The sequence below is a fragment of the Macaca mulatta genome, chromosome 5 (assembly GCF_049350105.2).
Source record: "Macaca mulatta isolate MMU2019108-1 chromosome 5, T2T-MMU8v2.0, whole genome shotgun sequence".
In the NCBI taxonomy this organism is placed as follows: Eukaryota; Metazoa; Chordata; class Mammalia; order Primates; family Cercopithecidae; genus Macaca; species Macaca mulatta.
Window position 1 is genome coordinate 55903774 of NC_133410.1, and position 25746 is coordinate 55929519.

The window sequence follows — 25746 nt, forward strand, 5'->3', positions numbered from 1 at the left end:
TAGAGCATCAGAGAACTGAATTTATAATTATTTTCACAAAGAAACTGAAACCTTACCACCAATAACTAAGAATAAAAGAAGAGGGGGTGATCAAAGACGAGTTCATTTATAGTTTATTATCCATACTCTATATCCATTCTCAGAACAAAGGAATTAATATTCAATTTTTAGAAAACATTTTTGTTAATTCAGGCAAGCGCCTAAAATAACTATTATACTAGTACAATATACTCCACTTAAACTCCACTTAATATACTTCACTTAAATATACAATATACTCCACTTAAACTCCACACCTGTAATCCCAGCACTTTGGGAGGTCAAGGCAGGCAAATCAATTGAGCTCAGGAGTTTGAAATTAGCCTGGGCAATAAGGCAAAACCCCGTCTCTACAAAAAATACAAAAATTAGCCGGGCGTGGTAGCACACGTCTGTAGTCCCAGGTAACCGGAAGCTGAGGTGAGAGGATAGCTTGAAGCCAGGAAGGCAGAGGTTGCAGTAAGCCAAGATTGTGCCACCGCCTGAGCAAGAAATATTTTATCAATGATTCTCTTTGTATGAAATCTTACCACAATATGCCATTCAAAGCCTTGATTTAGGGGTACACAGTGAATTAAAAACTTGAATTCTGACAAAATTAAGCAATGACTATGGAATTTTATCCTTCTGTTACTATTCTTTGTACAAATTTTTAGTCCTTAATTAACATACTCTCCTCTCCTTAACAGTAACTTACATTAAATGGGCACTTCTCATGTGCCAAGCATTCTGCTAAACGTTTAATATAATTTAGAACATCCAGTCTTCACCACAACCCTTAAGACAGGTACCAATATTGACCACACATTCCAGATTAAAAAAACTGAGGGCTCAGGGGAGGATGAGTCAGTCTGTATACACCTAAGAGGCAGAGCTAGAACTGAAATACAGGCAGTGTGGGTCCAGAACCAGGGCTCTCATCACTGGAAATAGGAAAGCAGAGGTAATTTCTAAATGTCAAAGAACTGTATGTGAGATTTCTATTCCAAGACTTTCCAATCCTAATTCTATGACATGTTCCTTTAAATTAAAATTATGTTTGGAAGTTATGCTGTAAGTAAGATTATATCTTGGAATATTAAAAAATGGTGGCTGGAAATCATGCTCTTAGAGACGAGTAAAAATATGAATTACTTTAAAATCACTCAGAACCAGGCATATCTGTGATGTTTCAAAATAAAGTAAAATAAATTTAATAAATGAATGTATTATCTAAGAAATTACTATGTGGCACGGTGGCTCACACCTGTAATCCCAGCACTTCGGGAGGCTGAGGCAGGTTGGATCGCCTGAGGTCAGGAGTTCGAGACCAGTGAGCCGAGACTGCGCCACTGCACTCCAGCCTGGGCAACAAGAGTGAAACTCCATCTCAAAAAGAAAAAAGAAAAGAAAAGAAAAGAAAAGAAATGACTATGTATATTTATCCTACTTGGCATTTTACAGAGCTAAGTAAAATGATACTTTAAAAACACAGGAATGTATAAAAAATTGCAGCCATAGTATTATTTACAAAACTGTATTAAATTTACTTCATAACCTGAATACCTTCTAAAAATAACATGGACTAGCTTTAAAAAGTCACCATGGGGTAACTTGCAAACTTATTCTATGATGCCGTACACAGGTGGCATGCTCTCTCTATTAACAGACCCTCTACTGGGGCCCTAAAGAGAAATTCTGTACCTGTTAATATTTTCTATACTACAGAATTTTAAAATGTCTTTGTCTTCCTTATTTGGGTTACTTTAAAAAATGTGTTTCATTTACTGAACTTACAGCTTCATCACTTTCTGCTCCATTACCATTTCTTTCTTGAGAAGTAACTCCTTGCTTAACATTTAAGAACCAAAGGCCAGGTGTGGTGGCTTGGCTGGGAGCAGTGGCTCACGCCTATAATCCCAACACTTTGGGAGGCTGGGGTGGGCAGATCAGTTGAGGCCAGGAGTTCGAGACCAGCCTGGCCAATGTGGCAAAACTCCGTCTCTACTAAAAATACAAACATTAGCTGGGCATGGTGGCAGGCACCTGTAATCTCAGCTACTAGGGAGGCTGAGGCAGGAGAATCACTTGAACTCAGGAGGCAGAGGTTGCAGTGAGCCAAGATCACCCCACTGCACTCCAGCCTGGGTGATGAAACGACACTCTGTCTCAAAAAAAAAAAAAAAAAAAAAAAAGAACCAGAGGAGTGGCTATGACAGCTCTACAAGGTAACTTTTGTGGTTGCAAGAAGAAAATAGAAAGCTGTATACAAACTCAAGATTAGTTCTCTGATTCTAGACACCCAGCTCTATTCTCAAATTCCCAAACATTTGTGATGATTATTTTTTAATAATTAAAAAAGTTTTAATAATTTTTTAATTAAAATAAATAACACATCAGAAAGAACTGGGTACCACAGACTTTGGCCTAGAACCTGTATTAAAGCATACTCTTCCTACTTTCCACTAGTTCTGTAACCAAAAATCACTCTGAAGACCCTCTTTAAAAATCCCGAATCCTCACCAAATTTAGAGTACTTTTAGGGGAGGAAAAAAAAAAACTATGAGCACTGCTGTATATCTCAAAGGATGTGTCCAGTTAAAAGTTCCCCAAATGAAAATTTGAATATGAGACAAAGGATAAATTTTCAAGTCACTATTTCCTATCTACTTCCTCCTCCCCAGAAAAAATTCCATAACATATAGGAATGCTTCTGATTTTTGCACATTGATTTTGTATCCTGAGACTGCTGAAGTTGCTTATCAGCTTAAGGAGATTCCGGGCTGAGACAATGGGGTTTTCTAAATACACAATCATGTCATCTGCAAACAGGGACAATTAAACTTCCTCTTCTCCTAATTGAATACCCTTTATTTCTTTATCCTGCCTGATTGCCCTGGCCAGAACTTCTGCCCTGGCCAGAACTTCCAACACTACGTTGAATAGGAGTGGTGAGAGAGGGCATCCCTGTTTTGTGCCAGTTTTCAAAGGGAATGCTTCCAGGTTTTGCCCATTCAGTATGATATTGGCTATAGGTTTGTCATAAATAGCTCTTATTATTTTGAGATACATCCCATGAATACCTAGTTTATTGAGAGATTTTAGCATGAAGCGCTGTTGAATTTTGTCAAAGGCCTTTTCTGCATCTATTGAGATAATCATGTGGTTTTTGTCTTTGGTTCTCTTTATATGCTGGATTCATTTATTGATTTGCGTATGTTGAACCAGCCTTGCATCCCAGGGATGAAGCCCACTTGATCATGGTGGATAAGCTTTTTGATGTGCTGCTGGATTCGGTTTGCCAGTATTTTATTGGATTTTTGCATCGATGTTCATCAGGGATATTGGTCTAAAGTTCTCTTTTTTTGTTGTGTCTCTGCCAGGCTTTGGTATCAGGATGATGCTGGCCTCATAAAATGAGTTAGGGAGGATTCCCTCTTTTTCTATTGATCAGAATTGTTTCAGAAGGAATGGTACCAGCTCCTTTGTACCTCTGGCAGAATTCGGCTGTGAATTCGTCTGGTCCTGGACTCTTTTTGGTTGACAGGCTATTAATTATTGCCTCAATTTCAGAGCCTATTATTGGTCTATTCAGGGATTCAATTTCTTCCTGGTTTAGTCTTGGGAGGGTGTGTCTAGGAATTTATCCATTTCTTCCAGATTTTCTAGTTTATTTGTGTAGAGGTGTTTATAGTATTCTCTGATGGTAGTCTGTATTTCTGTGGGATTGGTGGCGATATCCTCTTTATCATTTTTTATTGTGTCTATTTGATTCTTCTCTCTTTTCTTCTTTATTAGTCTTGCTAGAGGTCTATCAATCTTGTTTATTTTTTCAAAAAACCAGTTCCTGGATTCACTAATTTTTTTGAATTGTTTTTTGTGTCTCCATCTCCTTCAGTTCTGCTCTGATCTTAGTTATTTCTTGCCGTCTGCTAGCTTTCGAATGTGTTTTGCTCTTGCTTCTCTAGTTCTTTTAATTATGATGTTAGGGTGTCAATTTTAGATCTGTCCTGCTTTCTCTTGTGGGCATTTAGTGCTATAAATTTCCTCCTACACACTGCTTTAAATGTGTCCCAGAGATTCTGGTATGTTGTGTCTTTGTTGTCATAGGTTTCGAAGAACATCTTTATTTCTGCCTTCATTTCGTTAGGTACCCAGTAGTCATTCAGGAGCAGGTTGTTCAATTTCCATGTAGTTGAGCGGTTTTGAGTGAGTATCTCAATCCTGAGTTCTAGTTTGATTGCACTGTGGTCTGAGAGACAGTTTGTTATAATTTCTGTTCTTGTACATTTGCTGAGGAGTGCTTTACTTCCGACTATGTGGTCAATTTTGGAATAAGTGTGATGTGGTGCTGAGAAGAATATATATTCTGTTGATTTGGGGTGGAGAGTTCTGTAGATGTCTATTAGGTCCACTTGCTGCAGAGCTGAGTTCAACTCCTGGATATTCTTGCTAACTTTCTGTCTCGTTGATCTGTCTAATGTTAACAGTGGGTTGTTAAAGTCTCCCATTATTATTGTGTGGGAGTCTAAGTCTCTTTGTAGGTCTCTAAGGACTTGCTTTATGAACCTGGGTGCTCCTGTATTGGGTGCATATATATTTAGGATAGTTGGCTCTTCTTGTTGAATTGATAGGGTGGGGAACATCACACACCAGGGCCTGTCGTGGGGTTGGGGGAGGAGGGAGGGATAGCATCAGGAGATATACCTAATGTAAATGACGAGTTAATGGGTGCAGCACACCAACATGGCACATATATACATACGTAACAAACCTGAATGTTGTGCACATGTACCCTAGAACTTAAAGTATAATAATTAAAAAAAAAAAATCCATAACATAAATGATTTTATTTAGAGGAGAAACTTTCAGAGAGAACACTAAGAAAAATCTTTTGTATTTTCAGAAATAACTCCATGCCTCTTCTTCCTACGTCTTAAAAAGGAAAAAAAAAAGTCCTTGGTTTCAAAGCGGCTCCCCAAGCTCCATTATTTTCTTATTTATTTATTTATTTATTTATTTATTTTATTTATTAATTTTTTGGAGACAGAGTCTCATTCTGTTGCCTAGGCTGGAGTGTAGGCGCAATCTCAGCTCACTACAAACTCCTCAAGAGATTCCCATGCCTCAGCCTCCCAAGCAGCTGGGATTACAGGCATGTGCCACCATGCCTAGCTAATTTTTGTATTTTTAGGAGAGGTGGGGATTCACCGTGTTGGCCAGGATGGTCCCAAACTCCTGGCCTCAAGTGATCTGCCCACCTCAGCCTCCCAAAGTGCTGAGATTACAGGCATGAGCCACGGCACCCAGCAAAGCTGTGTTACTTTTTAAAGGCAGGCTATAGGCCGGGCGCGGTGGCTCAAGCCTGTAATCCCAGCACTTTGGGAGGCCGAGACGGGTGGATCACGAGGTCAGGAGATCGAGACCATCCTGGATAACACGGTGAAACCCCGTCTCTACTAAGAAATACAAAAAACTAGCCGGGCGAGGTGGCGGGCGCCTGTAGTCCCAGCTACTCGGGAGGCTGAGGCCGGAGAATGGCGTGAACCCGGGAGGCGGAGCTTGCAGTGAGCTGAGATCCGGCCACTGCACTCCAGCCTGGGCTACAGAGCGAGACTCCGTCTCAAAAAAAAAAAAAAAAAAAAAAAAAAAAAAAAAAGGCAGGCTATATAATCATTTGTTGCTACCATACTGAGCCTATGCCACTCTGAAAGGATTAGGAGCTAAAAATTAACAGGAACCAAAAGCACCAACATTATAGAGGGCAGATACCATACTTTATGATCTACTAAGTGAATTACACCTTCACTCCAAAAAAAACCCCACAAATATTTGATCTTCAAAACATGAACAGAGGTGTCCATGGGTATCAATGAAATCCACGCAAGCTTTTGGATTTCATTTTAAACCTTACATTCAAAACCAGAGTCACATTGCCCTTTCCTATCTATCCACAAAACTCTCGTAGACAAAAAAGAAGCAAGCAAAAAATAGTATTAATAATAATAATCACCATCATCACAATAATGTAAGTCATATATAATCAATATTAGAATATCTGAGGTTGGGTGTGGTGGCTCACACCTGTAATCCCAGTACTTTGGGAGGCCAAGGCAGGAGGATTTCTTGATGACAAGAGTTCAAGACCAGCCTGGGCAACAAGCAAGAACCCCATCTCTACAAAAAAATTAGCCGAGTGTAGTGGCATGCACCTTTAGTCCCAGCTACTCAGAAGGCTGAAGCAGGAGGATTGCTTGAGCTCAGGAGCTCAGGAGTTCAAGGCTGCAGTGAGCCATAATTGCACCACCATATTCTAGTCTGGGCAACAGAGAGAGACCTTGTTTCAAACACACACACACACACACAGGCACACATACACACACAAAATAAGACTGTCTGGATCATTTTCTCCTAGCTTCATTTTGAAACTGAAAAAGGTTGGAAATTTTTTTCCTGCTCTTATAAAGACCTACTAACTATTTATTGTAAGATATGAGACTAGTGTTCTACATATAATAAATCAAAGAATGGCAAAGATAAGAGAATCATCTCTATACCTAATGAACATGAAAACAACACTGTACCTTCTGTATCAGACTAGTGCCTCCTGCAAATGCAGCTCCATTTTCTTCTGCTATTTTGACCTCTGATGCATTCTACCAAAACACACAGTTTGAACATGAGTCATTAATTTTAAATACATTCAGTCTGCTTTGAAGTATGTTGTATCACAGTTCAAAGTACAAATTGTAGCTTTTGTTTTTAATTGAAAATGTGGGCCAGGCGCGGTGGCTCAAGCCTGTAATCCCAGCACTTTGGGAGGCCGAGACGGGCGGATCACGAGGTCAGGAGATCGAGACCATCCTGGCTAACATGGTGAAACCCCGTCTCTACTAAAAAATACAAAAAACTAGCCAGGCGAGGTGGCGGGCGCCTGTAGTCCCAGCTACTCGGGAGGCTGAGGCAGGAGAATGGCGTAAACCCGGGAGGCGGAGCTTGCAGTGAGCTGAGATCCGGCCACTGCACTCCAGCCTGGGCAACAGAGCGAGACTCCGTCTCAAAAAAAAAAAAAAAAGAAAAAAAAGAAAACGTGGCTGGATCACACTGGTAATCCCAGAAGTTTGGGAGACTGAGGTGGGTAGCTCCCCTGAGGTCAGGAGTTCAAGACTAGCCTGGCCAACATGGCAAAACTCTGTCTCTACTAAAAATACAAAAATTGGCCGGACATGGTGGCACACACCTGTAGTCCCAGCTACTCAGGAGGCTGAGGCAGGAGAATCCTTGGACCCAGGATGGGGAGGATGTAGTGAGCCAAGATTGCACCACTGCACTCCAGCCTCAGTGGCAGAGTGAGACTCCATCTCAAAAAAAAAAAAAGAAAAAGAAAAGAAAATGCAAACCAGGTGCAGTGAGTCACACCTGTAATCCCAACACTTTGGCAGGCTGAGTCAAGAGGATCGCTTGAAGCCAGGAGTTCCAGACCAGCCTGAGCAACAAAGTGAGACCCCCATCTCTACAAAAAAAAACTTAAAAATTAGCCCGCCATGGTGGCTCATGCCCATAATCTCAACACTTTGAGGCCAAGGCAGGCGGATCACCTAAGGTCAGGAGTTGGAGACCAGCCTGACCAATATGGAGAAATACTGTCTGTACTAAAAATACAAAATTAGCCAGGTGTGGTGGTGTATGCCTGTAATCACAGCTACTCGGGAGGCTGAGGCAAGAGAGTCGCTTGAACCCGGGAGGCAGAGGTTGCGGTAAGCTGAGATTGTGCCATTGCACTCCAGCCTGGGCAACAAGAGCAAGACTCCATCTCAAAAAAGAAAAAACATTAGCCTGCCATATAGTGGCTAGCACCTGTAGTTCCAGCTACTCAGTAGGCTAAGGCAGGCAGGAGAATTGCTTGAGCCCAGGAGTCTGAGGCTATAGTGAGTATGACTGCACCACTGTACTCCAGCCTGGACAACAGACCAAGACCCTGTCTCAAAAAAGAACTGAATGCATCACTTTTCAATTAAAAGAATCAGGGATATTACATTCAGAACAATTATGGTTTGTGGATGATTAAAAAAGAAATTCATAAACACATTAGAAACAAACATTTATAAATACAGGACAGTTTTATAAAGACTAGATACTTTCGGCAAGGAGTGCAGTGGCTCACGCCTATAATCTCAGCACTTTGGGAGGCCAAGGCGGGCAGATCACGAGCTCAGGAGATCAAGACCATCCTGGCTAACACGGTGAAACCACTTCTGTACTAAAAATACAAAAAAAATTAGCCAGGTGTGCTGGCAGGCGCCTGTAGTCCCAGCTACTCGGGAAGCTGAGGCAGGACAATGGCATGAACCTGGGAGGTGGAGCTTGCAGTAAGCCGAGATTGCGCCACTGCACTCCAGGCTGGGCGACTGAGCAAGATTCCGTCTCAAAAAAAAAAAAAAAAAAAGACTAGATTCTTTTAAAAGTTGTGCTTTCTAAGGCACCACAGCACTAAATGGTTCCACTGATTTAAAATCATCTTATTGTTATTTGGGGAGGGAAGTTTGAACACAAAGCAGGAGTTAGTAGGATAAATTGATAAATTCCACTCTTTTCATCAGTTTCTTGTAAGAAACATAATGTAGCATTCTGGTAATGATGGAACTAATGTTCTAATCTAGCTCTTTCTCAAGCTAATAACATAACCTCAAACAAATTATCTAACTGTTTTGAGCTCCAAAAGGGGAAAATAGGACTAGGTGAATGTTAGGATTTTCTCTAACTCCATTTATTCAGGGTGCTAATCATTGGTTAATAATTAAGTGATCTCTAAATAATAATAATTAAGTGATCTCTAAAAAAAATTAAATGATATAAATAGTTGATGGAAGTTACTTACCTCTGTAAATACAGCAACTTTATTGATTTCCGAAGCAAATGGGTATGGCAAACTAAGAACACTGGTAAATGGCGCCACGTTTTTCTAAACACGCAACAAGGAAAAATAATTATGTAAAGTTAATCTTTTCTGTCTCTCACATACTCTATATAAAACAAGAACAGACATGTTTTGTTTTCAGTGTTCTGATTCTACTCTATGTTCTTCCATTAATTCAGAACTATTCATTGATTACTATTCATGAATTACTATTCATCGATTACAATTTAAAGCACAAGAGATTATATTTCTTTTTCAAGAAACTTTTTCAAGATTATATTTTTTTGAGAATAAAAAACTAAAATCTTTTTCCAGCTTCATAATCCCATGCCACTTGGCTTCTATCTCTACATCATTCATCACAGTCTCTCAAATATTATGAAATGTGTTTGCATAACATCTTCCCCAGCACTAGTACAATGCTTTCCATCTGATGAATAATAAATGTTTGCTACCTTCAATTAAATTTGTTTTAAACCCACGTAATCTTCTGACACCATCAGGGAGACATGAATACAGCTATACATGCTGAACAATAGACAATATCCAGCTGATCTGCCCAGTAGGTCACCCCCAATTGCCATCACTGGCTTGAAACTATCAGGAATTGTAAACCCTAAACCCAAGACAAAATGTCAAGCCTAAAGGGATCTTCTGAGTTGACTCTATTTTTGAAACAACCTAGACCATCACCACTTTCAGATTTATTTAGAAAGTCAATTGGAAAATCCTAAATAAACAATGGCATGCATTTGAGGCACGCTAATATAGGTGGAGATTTTACAGGACCTCTAAACTAATCTGTCCAGTCATTTTGACCAGAAACTATAGAGGCCTGAGGCCTAGATCTCTTAGGGAGACTTTACAGAGAAACAAGTTCTAGGCCCTCCAAAGTTTTGTTGCAGCCTTAAGGTTTGGAAGAAAAGGTGGTTGTTCCCATAATAAAACTGATTGAAAGATCAATATTTTTAGAAAAACCTTATTTTGAGTAGAAACATCCTCCTGGGGATTTCTTTGCAGACAAGGAGGAACAAACTCTTTCTTTTTTTTTTGAGTCGGAGTCTTGCTCTGTCGCCTAGGCTGGAGTGCAGTGGTGTGATCTCAGCTCACTGCAAGCTCCGCCTCCCAGGTTCACGCCATTCTCCTGGCTCAGGCTCCCGAGTAGCTGGGACTATAGGCACCCGCCACCACGCCTGGCTAATTTTTTTTTTGTATTTTTAGTAGAGACGGGGCTTCACTGTGTTAGGCAGGATGTTCTCGATCTCCTGACCTGATGATCTGCCCGCCTCAGCCTTTCAAAGTGCTAGGATTACAGGTGTGAGCCACTGCACTGGCCTGGAGGGACAAATTCTTAAGTATACTTTATATCAGTCATACAGCTTAGTTTTACGGACTGGCATTCCTTTGCCATTAACATGTCACAACTGGTTTCAGCAAATTTCTCAATGGTAAGCAGTCGCAATAATAGCATCCCCTGTGGAATACTGGCTTATTGTATAAGCACTCTATGAAGAACAAAAAAAAAAAAAGCCTTAGGAAGGCAATAGTATCTTTTCAATGTCACTAGTTTACAAGCAGCTTCCATGTATGAAATGAAGCCTGTGGTGCTACAAAACATCATTTTGAACTACACTAATGGTTGACTGAGAAAGTGATCATCTTGAACAGTACAAAATTTTCAAAATAAAAGAACAGTAACACTCTGATACAAAATAAAAAATTGTAACATGGCTATTATAAACTGTTTCTAATAAATGAGAACAAAGAAATGAGACAGGCCTTGCTTCAAATCTTACCTTTGCCCCCTAATCTATGACCTTTGGCAAGTTATTTCACTTTCTATGCCTCAACTTCCTCTTACGAGATTATTATAGAATTAAATGAGAAAACACATGCAAAACATTTAGCATTGTATCTGGTATACAGAAAATTTTTCAGTAAAAGTTGACTATTATTATTAAGCACATACTAAGTCCTTTACAGGTATTATCTCGTTTAATCCTTGACCTTTTATTCCCTTTTAGAAAGAGATGAAAAAACTGAGATTTGAAGAGGTTAAGCATTAAACCCAAAGTCATGAAGTAAAGAAACCCAAACTCAAAAAGCAATGAAGCAGGTTTCCGGTCTGTACTGCAGGCGGACTCCAGAGCCTGTGCTCTTAAGACTGCGTTGTATTGCCTCCTCCTAGGTGCTCTAGCATTGCTGTTGTTGAGCTTGTTAAATTACATTTAAAAACTTACACATTCTAGTTTGTCAAAAAAAGAGACATCTTTAGAATAAAAATTAAAATCATTTCTAAAAAAATTAGAACTCTTAAGCAAGAAGCTTATAAAATTTAGGGATTTAGGGCTATATAATAGTTCTTAATATTAAGCTAGTGTCTTTCCTGCTTCTAATTTAGAGTTTTATAATCAATAGTACTCTGTTGAATTTCAGTATATAAACAAATAAAGCAGAGAAGCTTCGGTTGAAGCAAGAGTGAGGAGCTTGGAATCCCACCTATGAAAACTTAAGTCTCAAACCAGGACCCCAAGGAACACACCTGAAGGACACTGAGCTAATTCAGAGCCCTCATTTACAGAGAAGAAACATGTCACCTAGACAGTTTAAGTCACTTTTCAAAGTTACAGTGATACCTCAATTAATTTTAACACTACTTTTGTTGAAATTTATACTAGTGACTCTTAGGGGAAACAGGAAATCTATGTTAACTCTCTAGAGTGTTTTCAACAAATTTTATATTTGGAAAATTTTTAAATGAACAAACATATTTTTCATGCTAAAGTACAGAAAGAGCATGAAGTTTTCGAAAAATTATGAGAGGCAGTAATTTTTAAAATTAAGAGGCCAGGCGCAGTAGCTCATGCATGTAATCCCAGCACTTTGGGAAGCCAAGGAGGGCAGAGTGCTTGAGCCCAAGAGTTCAAAACCAGCTTGGGCAAAATGGGGAAATCTCATCTCTACTAAAAGTACAAAAATTAGCTTGGCATGGTAGAACACACCTGTAGTCCCAGCTACTCAGGAAGCTGAGGTGGCAGGATCACCTGAGCCCGGGAGGTGGAGTCTGCAGTAAGCTGAGATCATACCACCACACTCCAGCCTGGGCAACACAGCAAGACGCTGTCTCAAAAATAATAGTAACAATAAAATAAAATAAGATAAAATAAAATAAAATAAAGAAACACCAATTCATAGAGCCACTGTTCACAAGTAAACTTATTTTCATAGACTCTACATACCTTCCTTCCCTGTGTCATATCCAGTGTCAAATCAAGATAAACACTTTGCTTTGGACCAGTAAAGTCAAGAACTTGAAATTTCTTAAGTAAGTGAACAGCTTTCTCCACATCATATATCTGCCTCGGGTATAACCGTTTTAAATAGACATCATCCTCAGGTTCGCCTTCCATATAGGGATACGCTTTTATTTTTTCTATTTCATCTTTTTTCTCATCTGGTGTTTTTTCTTTAGCAACATTTTTTGTTTTCTTTGCAGACCTTAAAAGAAAATAAAGTTGAGTTAGGTCAATATACATTCTAAGAGACTTTTTTTTAAAAAGCCAATGAACATGAGAGAAAAAAAGGATGAATTATATTTTAATTCAAAAGCATAGATTGCTTTACAGTTTTTCTAATTCAACAAACATGAAGTGAACTTTTCTAATGTCTGAAGTTATGAATAAGTTGAATTATGGCACTGACGCTGCTCTCCAGAAACTTACAGAAGAGTAGAGCAGAGAGACATACTAATAGGTCATTTCAATGTTATGTAGTAATACAAGAGCATCATCAGAGCCTGACAGAAAAGACATTCAATCCAGCCTAGGAGGCTAGGGAAAAGTTATAGAGGAAATGACCCCAAAGTCAATTCTTAATGGATAAGGAAGTGTCAGCAACCCAAAGAAGTGAAAACATATGACACAAAATCTAGTACACAAATGCTCTTAGCAGCATTATTCATAACAGCCAAAAAGTAGAAACAACCCAAATATCTATCAACTGATGAATGGATACATAAAATGTGATATGTCCATATAACAGAACATTAATCAGCAATTAATAAAAGAATGAAATACTGATCAATGCTACAACATGCATGAACCCTAAAAACATTAAGCTAAGTGAAAGAAGCCAGTCACAAAAGCCCACATATTATTCCATTTACACCAAATATCAAGAATGGGCAAACCTAAGAGACTGAAAAGTAGATGTGGTGACTGTCTAGTGCTAGAATAGGAGGTTAGGGCACAAGAAGTGAATGCTCACGGGCATGGGGTTTTTTGGGAGAGCAATGAAAATGCTCTAAAACTGATTACAGTGATGGCTGCACAACTGTAAGCGTACTAAAAACCAATGAACTGCACGCTTCAAATCGGTGAACTGTATGATATGTAATTATATTATAGCTTAATAAAGCTGTTATTTAAAAAATAAGAGTCAGGAAAAGAAACAACGTAATAAAAAGTACTGAGGCATAAAATAAAATAGTGTAAGAAGGAAGCTATTATAAGTTCTACATGACTAGAGCAGGGTTGGCAAACTTTTTCTGTAAAGGACAGAGAGTAAACGTTTTAGCTTTGTAAGCCATATGTTCTCTGCTGCAATGACTCAACGCTGCCACTGTAGTGCAAATATAGTCAGTAAACAAGATTGGCTCACTCGCCAAAGTTTGCTGACTTCTGAACTAAAACGGTAAAAGAGAAGGTAGGCAAGAGTGGAAGATGAGATTAGAAAAGACAGCAGAGGGGGCATCCTCTAGAGGTAATAAGAAGTCACTAAATAGGAGTGACATCTGTATTTTAGGCAGAGTATTCCGCTGCAACATAAGAGATAGATCTGAAGGAAGTAGGATTGAAAACAATTGAGAGTCTGTTCCCTCCCTTTCTTTTCAGAGATATGAGAACCTGAACCAGAGTAGCAACAGTAATAAGACTGGAAAAGATGGCAGATTAGAGAATAATTGTCAAGCTAAATACTGGGCCAAGCACGAGGGCTCACGCCTGTAATTCCAGCACCTTGGGAGGCCAAGGCAGGAGGACTGTTTGAGGCCAGGAGTTCAACACCAGCCTGGGCAATATAGCAAGACCCTGCCTCTACCAAACTAAAAACACTAGCTGGGCATGGTGGTACACACCTGTGGTCCCAGCTACTTAGGAGGCTGATTTGGAAGGATCACTTGGGCTCAGGAGTCTGAGACTGCAGTAAGCTATGATTATGCCAGTGCATTCCAGCTAGGTGACAAAGTGAGACCCTGTCTCAAAAAAATAAACAAATAAATATTGAAGATGGGAAAAGGAGAAAACGAAGACTCCAAAATACTTCCTAGGTATCTGGCTTGGGTGACTAGGCATAGAATAGAATCATTAACTAAGATCATAAATAAAGAAGGCAAAACAGGTTTCTGGTGAAGGAGGTAGTCACAGAGATTAGTTCAGTTTGGGGGATACAAAGTTTGAGTATGGGGTCAATTGTATCATTGGTCCCAATTCTTTACCTCCTTTCCATTCAAGCCCCTTGCTAAATGACTTTGCTGTTCCTCCCACTAAAGAGGAGGAGTATATTTCCCAGCCCCTTTATTTGGCCATGTGACTATTTTTGGCTGACAGAATAAAGCAAAGATGACAGTTTCCCTGCTCTATGCTTAAGCCAAAAGAAGTTTCACATGTTTCTACTTTCATGTTTGCATTTCTGCCATTTTCATTAGAAGAACATGCCTAGGCTAGCTCAAAGGTAGGAGGATGAGAAACATGTGTAACAGAGCTGCCTCCACAGAGCCCCAGGCTACATTAGACAATTCTCAGCTGACCTGCAAACTTACAGATGCACTGCAAGTCCAGCCAAGGTCATCAGAGACATCCATCAAACCCAGCCTATGTCAGCTGACCCATAGATATGTGGGCAATGATAAATAACTGGTTTGTTACATAGCAAAAGCTAACAAGGTGCTTACAAAATATCTAAGAAAATATATTCAACAGGTAATGGCAGATAAGAGTTTGAAGAAATTTCTCAGCATTAATTCAAATCATGCCTATACTCTTCTAACCATAAAAGTTTTAAATTAGTGTAATAGTATTCTGGAAAGATGTTCGGGTTCTGTGGTAGTCAGAATAATAATGCCTCAAAGAGACCCATATCCTAATTCCCAAATCTTGTAAATATATTACCTTACACGGCAAAAAAAGCAAAAACAAAAACAAAAAACCACGACCTTGCAGACAAGATAAGGTTAAAGACCTTGAGATGGAGAGTTATCCTAGATTATCTATGTGGGCCCAATCTAATCACATGAGTTCTTAAAAGTGAGAGTCTTTTCCCTTTCCCAACTGCATCACACAGAGATGGGAAAATGACACCAGAGAAATTCAAGCAACCAACCATTGCTTTGAAGATGAAGGATGATGAGGGCCATAAGTTAAAGAATGTGGGTGGCCTCTTGAAGCTGGGGATTGCAAGGAAATGGATTATCCCCTAGAGGCTCCAGAAAAAAAAACTGCCAACACCTTGACTTTAGCCCAGTGAGATCCATGCCAGACTGCTCACCTACTGAACTGTGAAATGAAAAACTTGTGTAGTTTTAAGCCTCAAAGTTTCTGGTAATTTGTTGTGGCAGAGATGGTAATTTGTTATGGAAGAAAATGAATATGAGGTCCTATAAAATTGATGTGAAAGAAATGGATGACAATAAAACAATTTTTTTTAAAAAGGCCTCAAAAACCAATTCAACGTATAATTCCATTCTCACTTTTAGTACTCAATAAATCCTTACTAACACCACTAATAATAGTACCCTCCCAGCTAATGAGCAATTCAACAGAATATTAGATAATGACAATGCTTATTTGTAATGGGGCACAGGTGTCCTTCTGGACTGATGACAAGTCTAAGCAAGTGCCCAAGTAAATGGATACAACACATCTCAATAGCTACCTTGGAAGTACTCCACAAAATCCTGAAACCTTCCAAACTGGAGAAACCATATTTTTACTTTATATTTAGCAAAGCAGCAGAGAAGCCAACAGAAGGATTTTGGAGAGCCTGTTTTAGGAATAAATTCTCCTATTTAAAATAAACAAAATGTTCTAGCTGTAGCCTCCAGGCTTACTTTACATAAATGCAGAATTCGCCACTAAATTTTCAATCATAGTTGAACCTATACATTTAATTTACAATTAATCTGATATTCCCCAAGGCTGAAATATGACTTTTTAAATTAATAAGTATTTGCAAAACTCAATGAAAGTCTGCTGCATAAAGAGACTGAGTTGGGTATATTGCAATTTATTTATACTTTGGACCTTGTTTCACAAAATATTTAAAGTGGTTGAGTGAAAATATTTGTAAACACAAAAAAAGTGTAACATTGTAACATTGATCAAATAGGACTCTCAGGAAAAATGCATTCTTAAAAAAAGAACTGCAATTTAACAAATTCCTTCCACAATAATCTAACAGACCTGTCGCCTGTTTTCCATGGCCTTCCAAAATGTAGCTATCTTTAATCGTAAGAATCACATTCAGAAGAACTTTTTTGTTCATGCAATTATATAAAGCTCTATCAGGAACACTTAAATACTGTGATTCTCAGAGAATACAATAAATCCTACTAGAAAGGTTTTTGGGAAGGTAGAGGACAAACACCTGGCAGTCTGAATCAAAGAGAATAGAACTTAGCTGTAGTTACCTAGGTAACTAAACCACACAGATTAAAAGAGTAATAAGAGACTGCACACAAGCAATAACTTTTCCCTGCCTCATCTGTCTCCTAACTCCAAAAACATGAAATTCCACGGTTATGCCCATAAAATATGATTTTTTTTTTTTTTTAAGATGGAGTCTCGTTCTGTTGCCAGGCTGGAGTGCAGTGGTGCCATCTGGGCTCACTGCAACGTCCACTTCCCGGGTTCAAGCATTTCTCCTGCCTCAGCCTCCCAAGTAGCTGGGACTACAGGTGCCTGCCACCACACCCAGCTCAGTTTTTCTATTTTTAGTAGAGACAGGGTTTCACCATGTTGGCCAGGATGGTCTCGAACCCCAGACCTTGTGATCTGCTCACCTCGGCCTCCCAAAGTGCTGGGCCTAAAATATGATTTTTAAAAATCAGAGATATAATAAAGTTCACTTTAAGGCCTTTGAAAATCTGTAACCCCAACAGACCCATCCAAGTCTTTCCAAGGCTGAAGAATCCTTTACATTGAGACATGAGTGGGGGGAAATTCGTACAACCTCTGTCAAACTAAAATGAACTAAACAGAACTAAAGAGAAAATGCCTAAGGCATATTAATGGAATGGAAATACTTGGAATTCTTATTTCTTAGTGTAATCACATAAATAAATGCACTAACATCTCTGATGCTGGTTTACTCATTACCTTTTAAACTAAATGCAGAAGTTCTGTTTCCACTTAAAATGTAAAAGCTGGAAAGACCATTAACAATGAGAAAGAGCTTGATAAAATCACAACTTTTCTTGAACCCATGACAGAGTGAGACTGAATGCAAATAACCTGAAATCCAAGCAGAGTCAGTCCCACATTCCAGTTCCCACCACAGTCTCTCTTGTGCCAGAGCACAAAAGGCAAGCAGGTAAGAAACAATCAGCTAAAATTTTAGGACTAGTGTGACAGTATAAACCTCTTGGGAGACCCAGGCATACAGGGAGTTCACACTCAATTCACAGGCCATTTTCCACATACCTCCCACCAGGTGGTCCCAGGAAAGACTGGAGCAAAGCAGAAGATTAGAAGTGTGCCCCCACCCCCACCCCCCGAGGGTTGCAGGCACACAGGAAAAGGCACAGGTAAATATGCACTGTGTCTCACGGTGGAAGGGAGAAAGATAAAAACCTACAACACTTCTACCCACTGGGAGCAGGGCAGGAAATAGTCCTGAGCCCAGTATCCTGTACCAATCCAGCTAGAGAATGGTTAAGAAACTTCCCCATAAGACATGCAACAGATTAGTCGTGCCACGAAGAGAAGGAACAGAAATGCTGAGAAAACCCCAACCCCAAGGTCCAGCTGCACTGGGCCTACTTAAGAGTAGGGCTAGATTTACTATAAAAAGAAAAAAAAATTCCCTCCCACTACCCATCACCAGGAATAGAAGTCCACTGCTAGGGAAGGGGGCAAAAGAGTGACCCACCCCATCCCCGCCACTGAGGCACAGCTGCACAGGGAATGCAGAAAACTGAGCATGGAACAGGAACGGTTGAGAAAAACCCTCCAGCAACCCAGCCCCCACCCTAAGAACAAGGAAACTATATAAATTTGAAGCTGGTAACCATGGCAACAACAAAACCAAAACCTAGCTCAGCTTCTGACGAGATTGACCCAATGCTCTGACAGATGAAGGGGCATGCCTGTTTGCAGGCGTAAATATTATTTACTTCAGTCCCTACACGACATATCTGGCATTCAGACCTCTGACATAAGCAAGAAAAAAACCCATTGTCAGGCCAGGTGCGGTGGCTCATGCCTGTAATCCCAGCACTTTGGGAGGCCAAGGCAAGCGGATCACCTGAGGTCAGGAGTTCGAGACCAGCCTGGCCAACAGGGTAAAACCCCATCTCTACAAAAATTAGCTGGGCGTGGTGGTGCACGCCTGTAATCCCACTTACTCGGGAGGCTGAGGCAGGAGAATCGCTTGAACCTGGGAGGCAGACGTTGCAGTGAGCCAAGATCACGCCATTGCATTCCAGCCTGGGCAAAAAGAGCAAAACTCCCCTCAAAAAAAAAAAAAAAGAAAGAAAAGAAAAAGAAAAAAACCCACTGTCAAGAAAGAAACAAAACCAGACTCAACCTAGTGGCCTTTTTAAAAATCAGGATCTGCTACTGGCAAATAGAGGATATATGCTTGCACACACACAGGGGAGAGGGGAGAGCCAGAAGGACAGAGGCAAGAGAAGCTAGCACATACCCCTCTACTCCATTCAGATCCTGATAAAAAACAAAATCTAGCCACGAAAAAAAAAAACATTTTTTAGTATATTATAGAGTCAGTACATGAAACAATAAAGCTACAACTAAAATTATGAATACTATGATTCTCATCAAACTACTAAGTAACTTTTATTGTCAGACATGCAAAAAACCATCTGCTTATAAATTTTCATGGTTTTTTAAGAGTAGGCATGTTTCTTGTTCTATGCTTTCTAGGTTTTTGAAGAGCACATTTAAAACCATACTGGAATAGAACTTGGGGTAGACAAAATGAAACATTTCTAAGGTATAAAGGAAAACATTTAAAGATACAATAGTCTTGAAATAATTAGTATCCCTAATAAACAACTATGTTTACAGAGAAGAGAGAAAAAGACGAAGCCCAACAGAAAAAGAGGCAAAAGGCATAAGCCAGAAATACAGTAAAGAGGCTGGGCTTGGTGGCTCACACCTATAATCCCAGCACTTTGGGAGGCCAAGGCGGGCAGATCACTTGAGGTCAGGAGTTCGAGACCAGCCTGGTCAACATGGTGAAACCCCATCTCTGCTAAAACCACAAAAATTAGCAAGGTGTGGTGGTGCACACCTGTAATTCCAGCTACTCGGGAGGCTGAGGCAGGAGAATCGCCTGGACCTGGGAAGTGAAGGCTGCAATGAGCCGAGATCATGCCACTGCACTCTAGCCTGGGCAACAGAGCAGACTCCATCTCAAAAAAAAAAGAAAGAAATACAGTGAAGAAACACAAATGAAGATTGATGGGATCCAAGGTTGTTAGGCATGTACTCCTCACTAATTATTAAGTGGAGATGTAAACTGGTACAAGCGGTACTCCAGCAACTTAACAACAAAAAGAAGCCAGGCACTATTCACACTCAAAGGAAGACTCCTTTCTGGCTACATTTCTGTTACCTCCCTATTTATCTTATTTTCAAACCAAATCAGTTATGTTTTTATCTGTATCACTCACTTTCCTGTCTCTGCACTATCAAAATACCTTTCAACCAATTCCCCTGCAAAATTCCTTTTTTTTTTTTTAAGACAGAGTCTCAATTTGTTGCCCAGGCTGGAGGGCAGTGGTGCGATCTTGGCTCACTGCAACCTCCGCCTCCCAGGTTGAAGCGATGCTTGTGCCTCAGTCTCTTGAGTAGCCAGGACTACAGGCATGCGCCACCAAGCCCAGCTAATTTTTTGATACTTTTAGTAGAGATAGGGTTTCACCAAGCTGTCTTAAACCTCTGACCTCAAGTGGTCCACCCGCCTCGGCTTCCCAAAGTGCTGGGCCACCGCACTCTGCCCCCTGCAAAATTCTATCTTTCAAGACCTAGATCAAATACTTCTTGCCCTACTCTTTCCTGTATAGAATTGACATTTCATCTGTGATCACACGGTACTTGATCCAATCCTCTAATATGACAGTTAAAACAGTCATACTAATCGCAAGTTATATCACAGACATGTTAGTTCATAACATATGAGTATCATATTTGTATATAACAATATATAGAGAAGCCTCTACATATCAATAACAACAAAAAATTAGAATAGGACATGAACAGAAAATTCACAGTAAAGAAAATATAAATGGGCCAGGTGCGGTGGCTCACGCCTGTAATCCCAGCTCTCTGGGAGTCCGAGGCAGGCAGATCACCTGAGGTCAGGAGTTCAAGACCAGCCTGATCAACATGGTGAAACCCCATCTCTACTAAAAACACAAAGAAAAAAATTAGCCGGGCCTTGTGGCACATGCCTGTAATCCCAGCTACTAGGGAGGCTGAGGCAGGAGAATCGCTTGAACCTGGGAGGCAGAGGTTGCGATGAGCCGAGATTGCACCACTGCACTCCAGCCTGGGTGACAAGAGCAAAACTTCATCTCAAAAAAAAAAAAAAAAAAAAAGTGGCTCTTAAACATATGAAGAGGTATACAACCTCATTAATAATAAAAGAAATATAAATATAATGATGCTATTTATTACCTATCAAATTGTCAAAGATAAAAAAATTTGACTATACTATACATGGGAAAATTGGCAGTCCAATAATACTTGCTGGTAAAAATACTGGCAAGATTTCTATGAAGGCAATTTAGTATTACCTATCAAAATTATAAATACACACATCTTTTGACCCAACGATTCTATTTCTCAGAGTTAATGCTACAGACATATTCATTATATTTGACACGATCTATATGCATGATTATTCACTTGCATAATCACTTGTAATAGAAAAAGATTGGAAAGAAAAATGTGCATCAATAGGGGAATAGTTACATAAATTATGCACTACTACATTTCACACAATGAAATGCAGTTAAAATGACTAGACAGCTCCACATGAAACTATTTCCATGATATATTGCTAACTTAAATGCAGGAGGCCCGGGTGCGATGGCTCACACCTGTAATCCTAGCACTTTGGGAGGCCAAGGCAGGTGGATCACGAGGTCAGGAGTTTGAGACCAGCCTGGCCAACAGAGTGAAACCCCGTCTCTACTAAAAGGACAAAAACTTAGCTTGGCGTGGTGGCAGGCGCCTATAATCCCAGCTACTTAGGAGGCTGAGGCAGGAGAATCGCTTGAACCCGGGAGGTGGAGGTTGCAGTCAGCCAAGATCGCACCACTGCACTCCAGCCCAGGCAACAATGTGAGAATCCGTCTCAAAAAAAAAAAAAAAAAAGCAGGCAATATGCAAAACAGGGTGTATAGTACACTACCATTTATGTAAAAAACAAATAATATATTCATGTACTTATATATGCACAGACCATTACAAATGGCTAAAGGACGGGGTGGGAAGACGACCAACTTTTCATACATACTATGCTTACCATGAATATCTTCTATCTTTTACCATGAATCATCTTTTATCTACTCAGAGTTAACTAACTCATTTTAATTAATTCATTTAAAACAAAAAGCAATTGTTTATGTTGCTGTCAGTTCACTGTGAAAATCTCAAAGACAGAGAAACGGAATGTGTGCCTTGTTCATCTTCATATCATCACTTTGCACAGTGCCAGGCCTACAGCAGATGATCAACAAAGTATGCTAAATAAGAGGCAACTGAGGCACAGTTGCCTGATATTAAATTAAGTTTACAGAAATAAGAATATATTAAGCAAAAATTTACAGTCAGCAAAAACTTTCCACCCTTTAGTTTTCATTTTGGGTATCCCATAACCTAAGGACTGTATTCTAACAAATTTCATCATAAAGTAAGATCTTTGTACATGGAACTCTATTTGCTTTGCAGACCCTGTCCTCCAGAGCCAATGATTCTATTATTATATACTAATCATGAAGAGTGTGATAGTTCTAAAGTCAGAAAATTTAGGCAGAAATCCTTCCTCAAACACATTCCAGTTGTGTAACTTTCAACGTATTACTTAAGCTCTGGGCTTTCATTCCTTCATCCGTGAAACACTTACAATAGTATCTACGCTTCACAGGGTGTTGTGAAATTTAAATGAATATATGCTATGTGCTCTGTATAGTGCCTAGCACAAAGGAAGCATTCTATAAATTTTAACTATTATTATCTAGAGCTTTTTGTAAAGAAACCAGTTCCTGCTCTTGGAAATACAAAGTTGAGAGAACACATTTCATTCCTTTACATATATCTTATCTTATTTTATTTCTGAGACAGAGTCTCCTCTGTTGCCCAGACTAGAGTGCGGTAGTGCGATCTCAGCTCACTACAACCTCTGCCTCCCAGGTTCAAGTGATTCTCCTATCTCAGCCTCCCAAGTAGCAGGGATTACAGGCACACACCACTATGTGCAGCTAATTTTGTTTTTTGTTTTTTGTTTTGAGATGGAGTCTCACTCTGTCGCCCAGGCTGGAGCACAGTGGTGCGATCTCGGCTCACCGCAACCTCTGCTGCCTAGGTTCAAGCGATTCTCCCACCTCAGCCTCCCGAGTAGCTGGGATTACAGGTGCCTGCCAACTCACCTGGCCAATTTTTGTAGTTTCAGCAGAGATAGGGTTTCACCATCTTGGCCTGGCTGGTCTTGAACTCCCAACCTTGTGATCTACCCGCCTCGGCCTCCCAAAGTGCCGGGATTACAGGCGTGAGCCACAGTGCCTGTTAATTTTGTATTTTTAGTAGAGACGGGGTTTCACCATGTTGGCTAGGCTGGTCTCGAACTCCTGAGCTCAAGTGATCTGCCTGCCTTGGCCTACCAAAGTGCTGGGATTATAGATGTGAGCCACCGTGCCAAGTCAAAATAATATAAATTTTTACCCAATATATATACTACGCAAATCTGAAATCTTACTATGTAATCATAGTACGGATAATCCTCTAATACATGATGTATAAAAAGTGCCTAAAAGGAAAAAATGTAATTTAAAGAACAGAAAGAAACAGACACAGAGAGAACACCTTAACTAAAATTCATTAATTGCAACAGACAGTGGGTTCTGTTCTAAAAAGGCAGTGAAAGCATACAGGAAAAAGTTTTGGTTCTGGAATAAACTCCATGGATTCAAATCCTAGCTCTAAAATTTAGTAGCTCTCTGACCTTGGGCTAGTTATATAACCTACCAGTGCCTCGATTTTCTTCTCTGTAAAATGTGCATAATAACAATAGCTTCCTCATAAGGTTGCTGTTGGGAATAAGTTAGTTATTGAACATCAGTGTTCAATAAATGTTAAGTATTATTATGTCTTATCTTTCCTTCAGGACTATAAGGTTGACAAAGCAGAAATAATAAACTTTTACGACTATATGTCCTCGTAAATCTTTATGGAACTAAACATGCTTTTTTAAAAAAATTAAATAACAAATGAAATAATAACTAAAAAAAATACTTACTTTGTAGCAGCAGCAAAATGTCTGTTGGGCACTTGAATGTTTACAGAACAAGAACAAACTGATGTCTGATAAACCATCTTGGAAAGGCTATGCCTTTGATGATGTATCAAGGCTTGAAAGGAAAAACACATAAAATATTAACATTAAACAATAATTATATTCATAATTTTTTAATTTTAAAAATCAGTATTTTAAAAATGAAAACATTCAATATTTTGTGATTCTTAATCCTTCTTTTAAAAGTATAATAATAGCCAGGCACGGTGGCTCATGCCTGTAATCCCAGCACTTTAGGAGGCTGAGGCGGGTGGACCACGCGGTTAGGAGATCAAGACCATCCTTGCTAACACGGTGAAACTCCATCTCTACTAAAAACACAAATGATTAGCCGGCGTGGTGGCATGCACCTGCAGTCCCAGCTACTTGGGAGGCTGAGGCAGGAGAATCGTTTGAACCCAGGAGGCAGAGGTTGCAGTGAGCCAATATCGTGCCACTGCACTTCAGCCTGGGCGACAGAGCGATACTCCATCTCAAAAAAAAAAAAAAAAAAAAGTGTAATAGAAACCACAGTTCTTAAAACTAAAAGCAGGTAAATACATCTAATATTTGAACTGTGTTATCTTTTTTTTTTTTCTTTTAAAGACAGGGTTTCATTCTGTCACCCAGGCTGGAGTACATTGGCATGAACATAGCTCACTATAACCTTGAACTCCTGGGTTCAAGTGGGCCTCCCTCCTCAGCCTCTCAAGGCTCTGGGGTTTTCATTTATTTTTAACTTAATCAATTTCATATTCATCAGAGTATGTTAGCTCTATTATTAGCGAATATGTATATGTATCCCGAAATTTCTTAAATAATTTATTTATTCATTTTTACAATAGATAAGACATTAACACAGTTGCCCAAGTACTTCTGAAAATAAGAACAAAGTGGGGCATTTGAGCTGTGAGAAATAAGAAAAAGGTACACAGGTCTTTGAAGGTATTGGTAATGTTCTATTTTTTTTAAAGCTTAATAGCGAGTATTTAGAATTTCAAGCTATTATTATTCTTTATATCTTACCTATTTTTTTTGCATGTGTAAATACTACAAATATGTTTTTATTTAAAGATTACAAAAGTAAAGTCTTCCTCCTATACCTGGCCCCCAGCTTCTCTCCCATGTTAGCAATACCTTATGTATCTTTTTAGAAACATTAGATACATATATTAACATATAGGTACCAATATATTTTCCTCCTCTTATAAAATGGTAGCATACTCTAATCACTACTCCATCTTGCTTTTTCACCTAAAGGTACTACAGCCTATTTTCACAAACATACACACATATATACATGAGATGTAGATGAGATTTTATGTGTGCCTTTCATAAAGGTATGTGTACATGCATATATTTGAGAGATCATTTCATATCAGTTTATAAAGATTTTATTGCCGAGTGTGGTGGCTCATGCCTGGAATCCCAGCGCTTTGGGAGGTCAACGTGGGCAAATCTCTTGACTCCAGGAATTTGAGACCAGCCAGGGCAACATGGTAAAACCCTGTCTCTAAAAAAAAAAAAATACAAAAAATTGGGCCGGGCGTGGTGGCGCATACCTGTAATCCCAGCTCTTTGGGAGGCCAAGGCAGGCAGATCACCTGAACTCAGAGTTTGAGACCAGCCTGACCAACATGGAGAAACCCCGTCTCTACTAAAAATACAATATTAGCTGGGCGTGGTGGCTACTCAGGAGGCTGAGGCAGGAGAATTGCTTGAACCCAGGAGGCAGAGATTGCAGTGAGCTGAGATCACACTATTGCACTCCAGCCTGAGTGAAACTCTGTCTCAAAAAAAAAAAAAAAACAAAAAACAAAAAATTAGCCAGGCATGGTGGTGGCACACACCTGCAGGCCCAGCTACTTGGGAGATGGAGGTGGGAGGATCACCTGAGCCCAGGAGGTTGAGGCTACAGTGAGCTGAGCTGTGGTTGCCCCACTGCATTCCAGCCTGAGGGACAGTGAAAATCTGTCTCAAAAAAAAAAAAAAAAAAAGATTTTATCTTTTAAGGTTGC

The 25746-nt window shown here is 39.6% G+C and overlaps 1 protein-coding gene across 1 annotated transcript in view; it reads right to left on the bottom strand.

The window, feature by feature from the left end:
- MRPL1 (mitochondrial ribosomal protein L1) overlaps positions 1–25746 on the bottom strand; it is a 92927-nt gene that overhangs the window by 57394 nt on the left and 9787 nt on the right. Inside the window, exons 2-5 of the mRNA XM_015138465.2 lie at positions 23693–23804; positions 12175–12433; positions 8897–8980; positions 6603–6674 (exon numbers count right to left, since the gene is read on the bottom strand). Coding sequence (XP_014993951.1) covers positions 6603–6674; positions 8897–8980; positions 12175–12433; positions 23693–23804 — 527 coding nt within the window. The remainder of the gene's footprint in view (positions 1–6602; positions 6675–8896; positions 8981–12174; positions 12434–23692; positions 23805–25746) is intronic.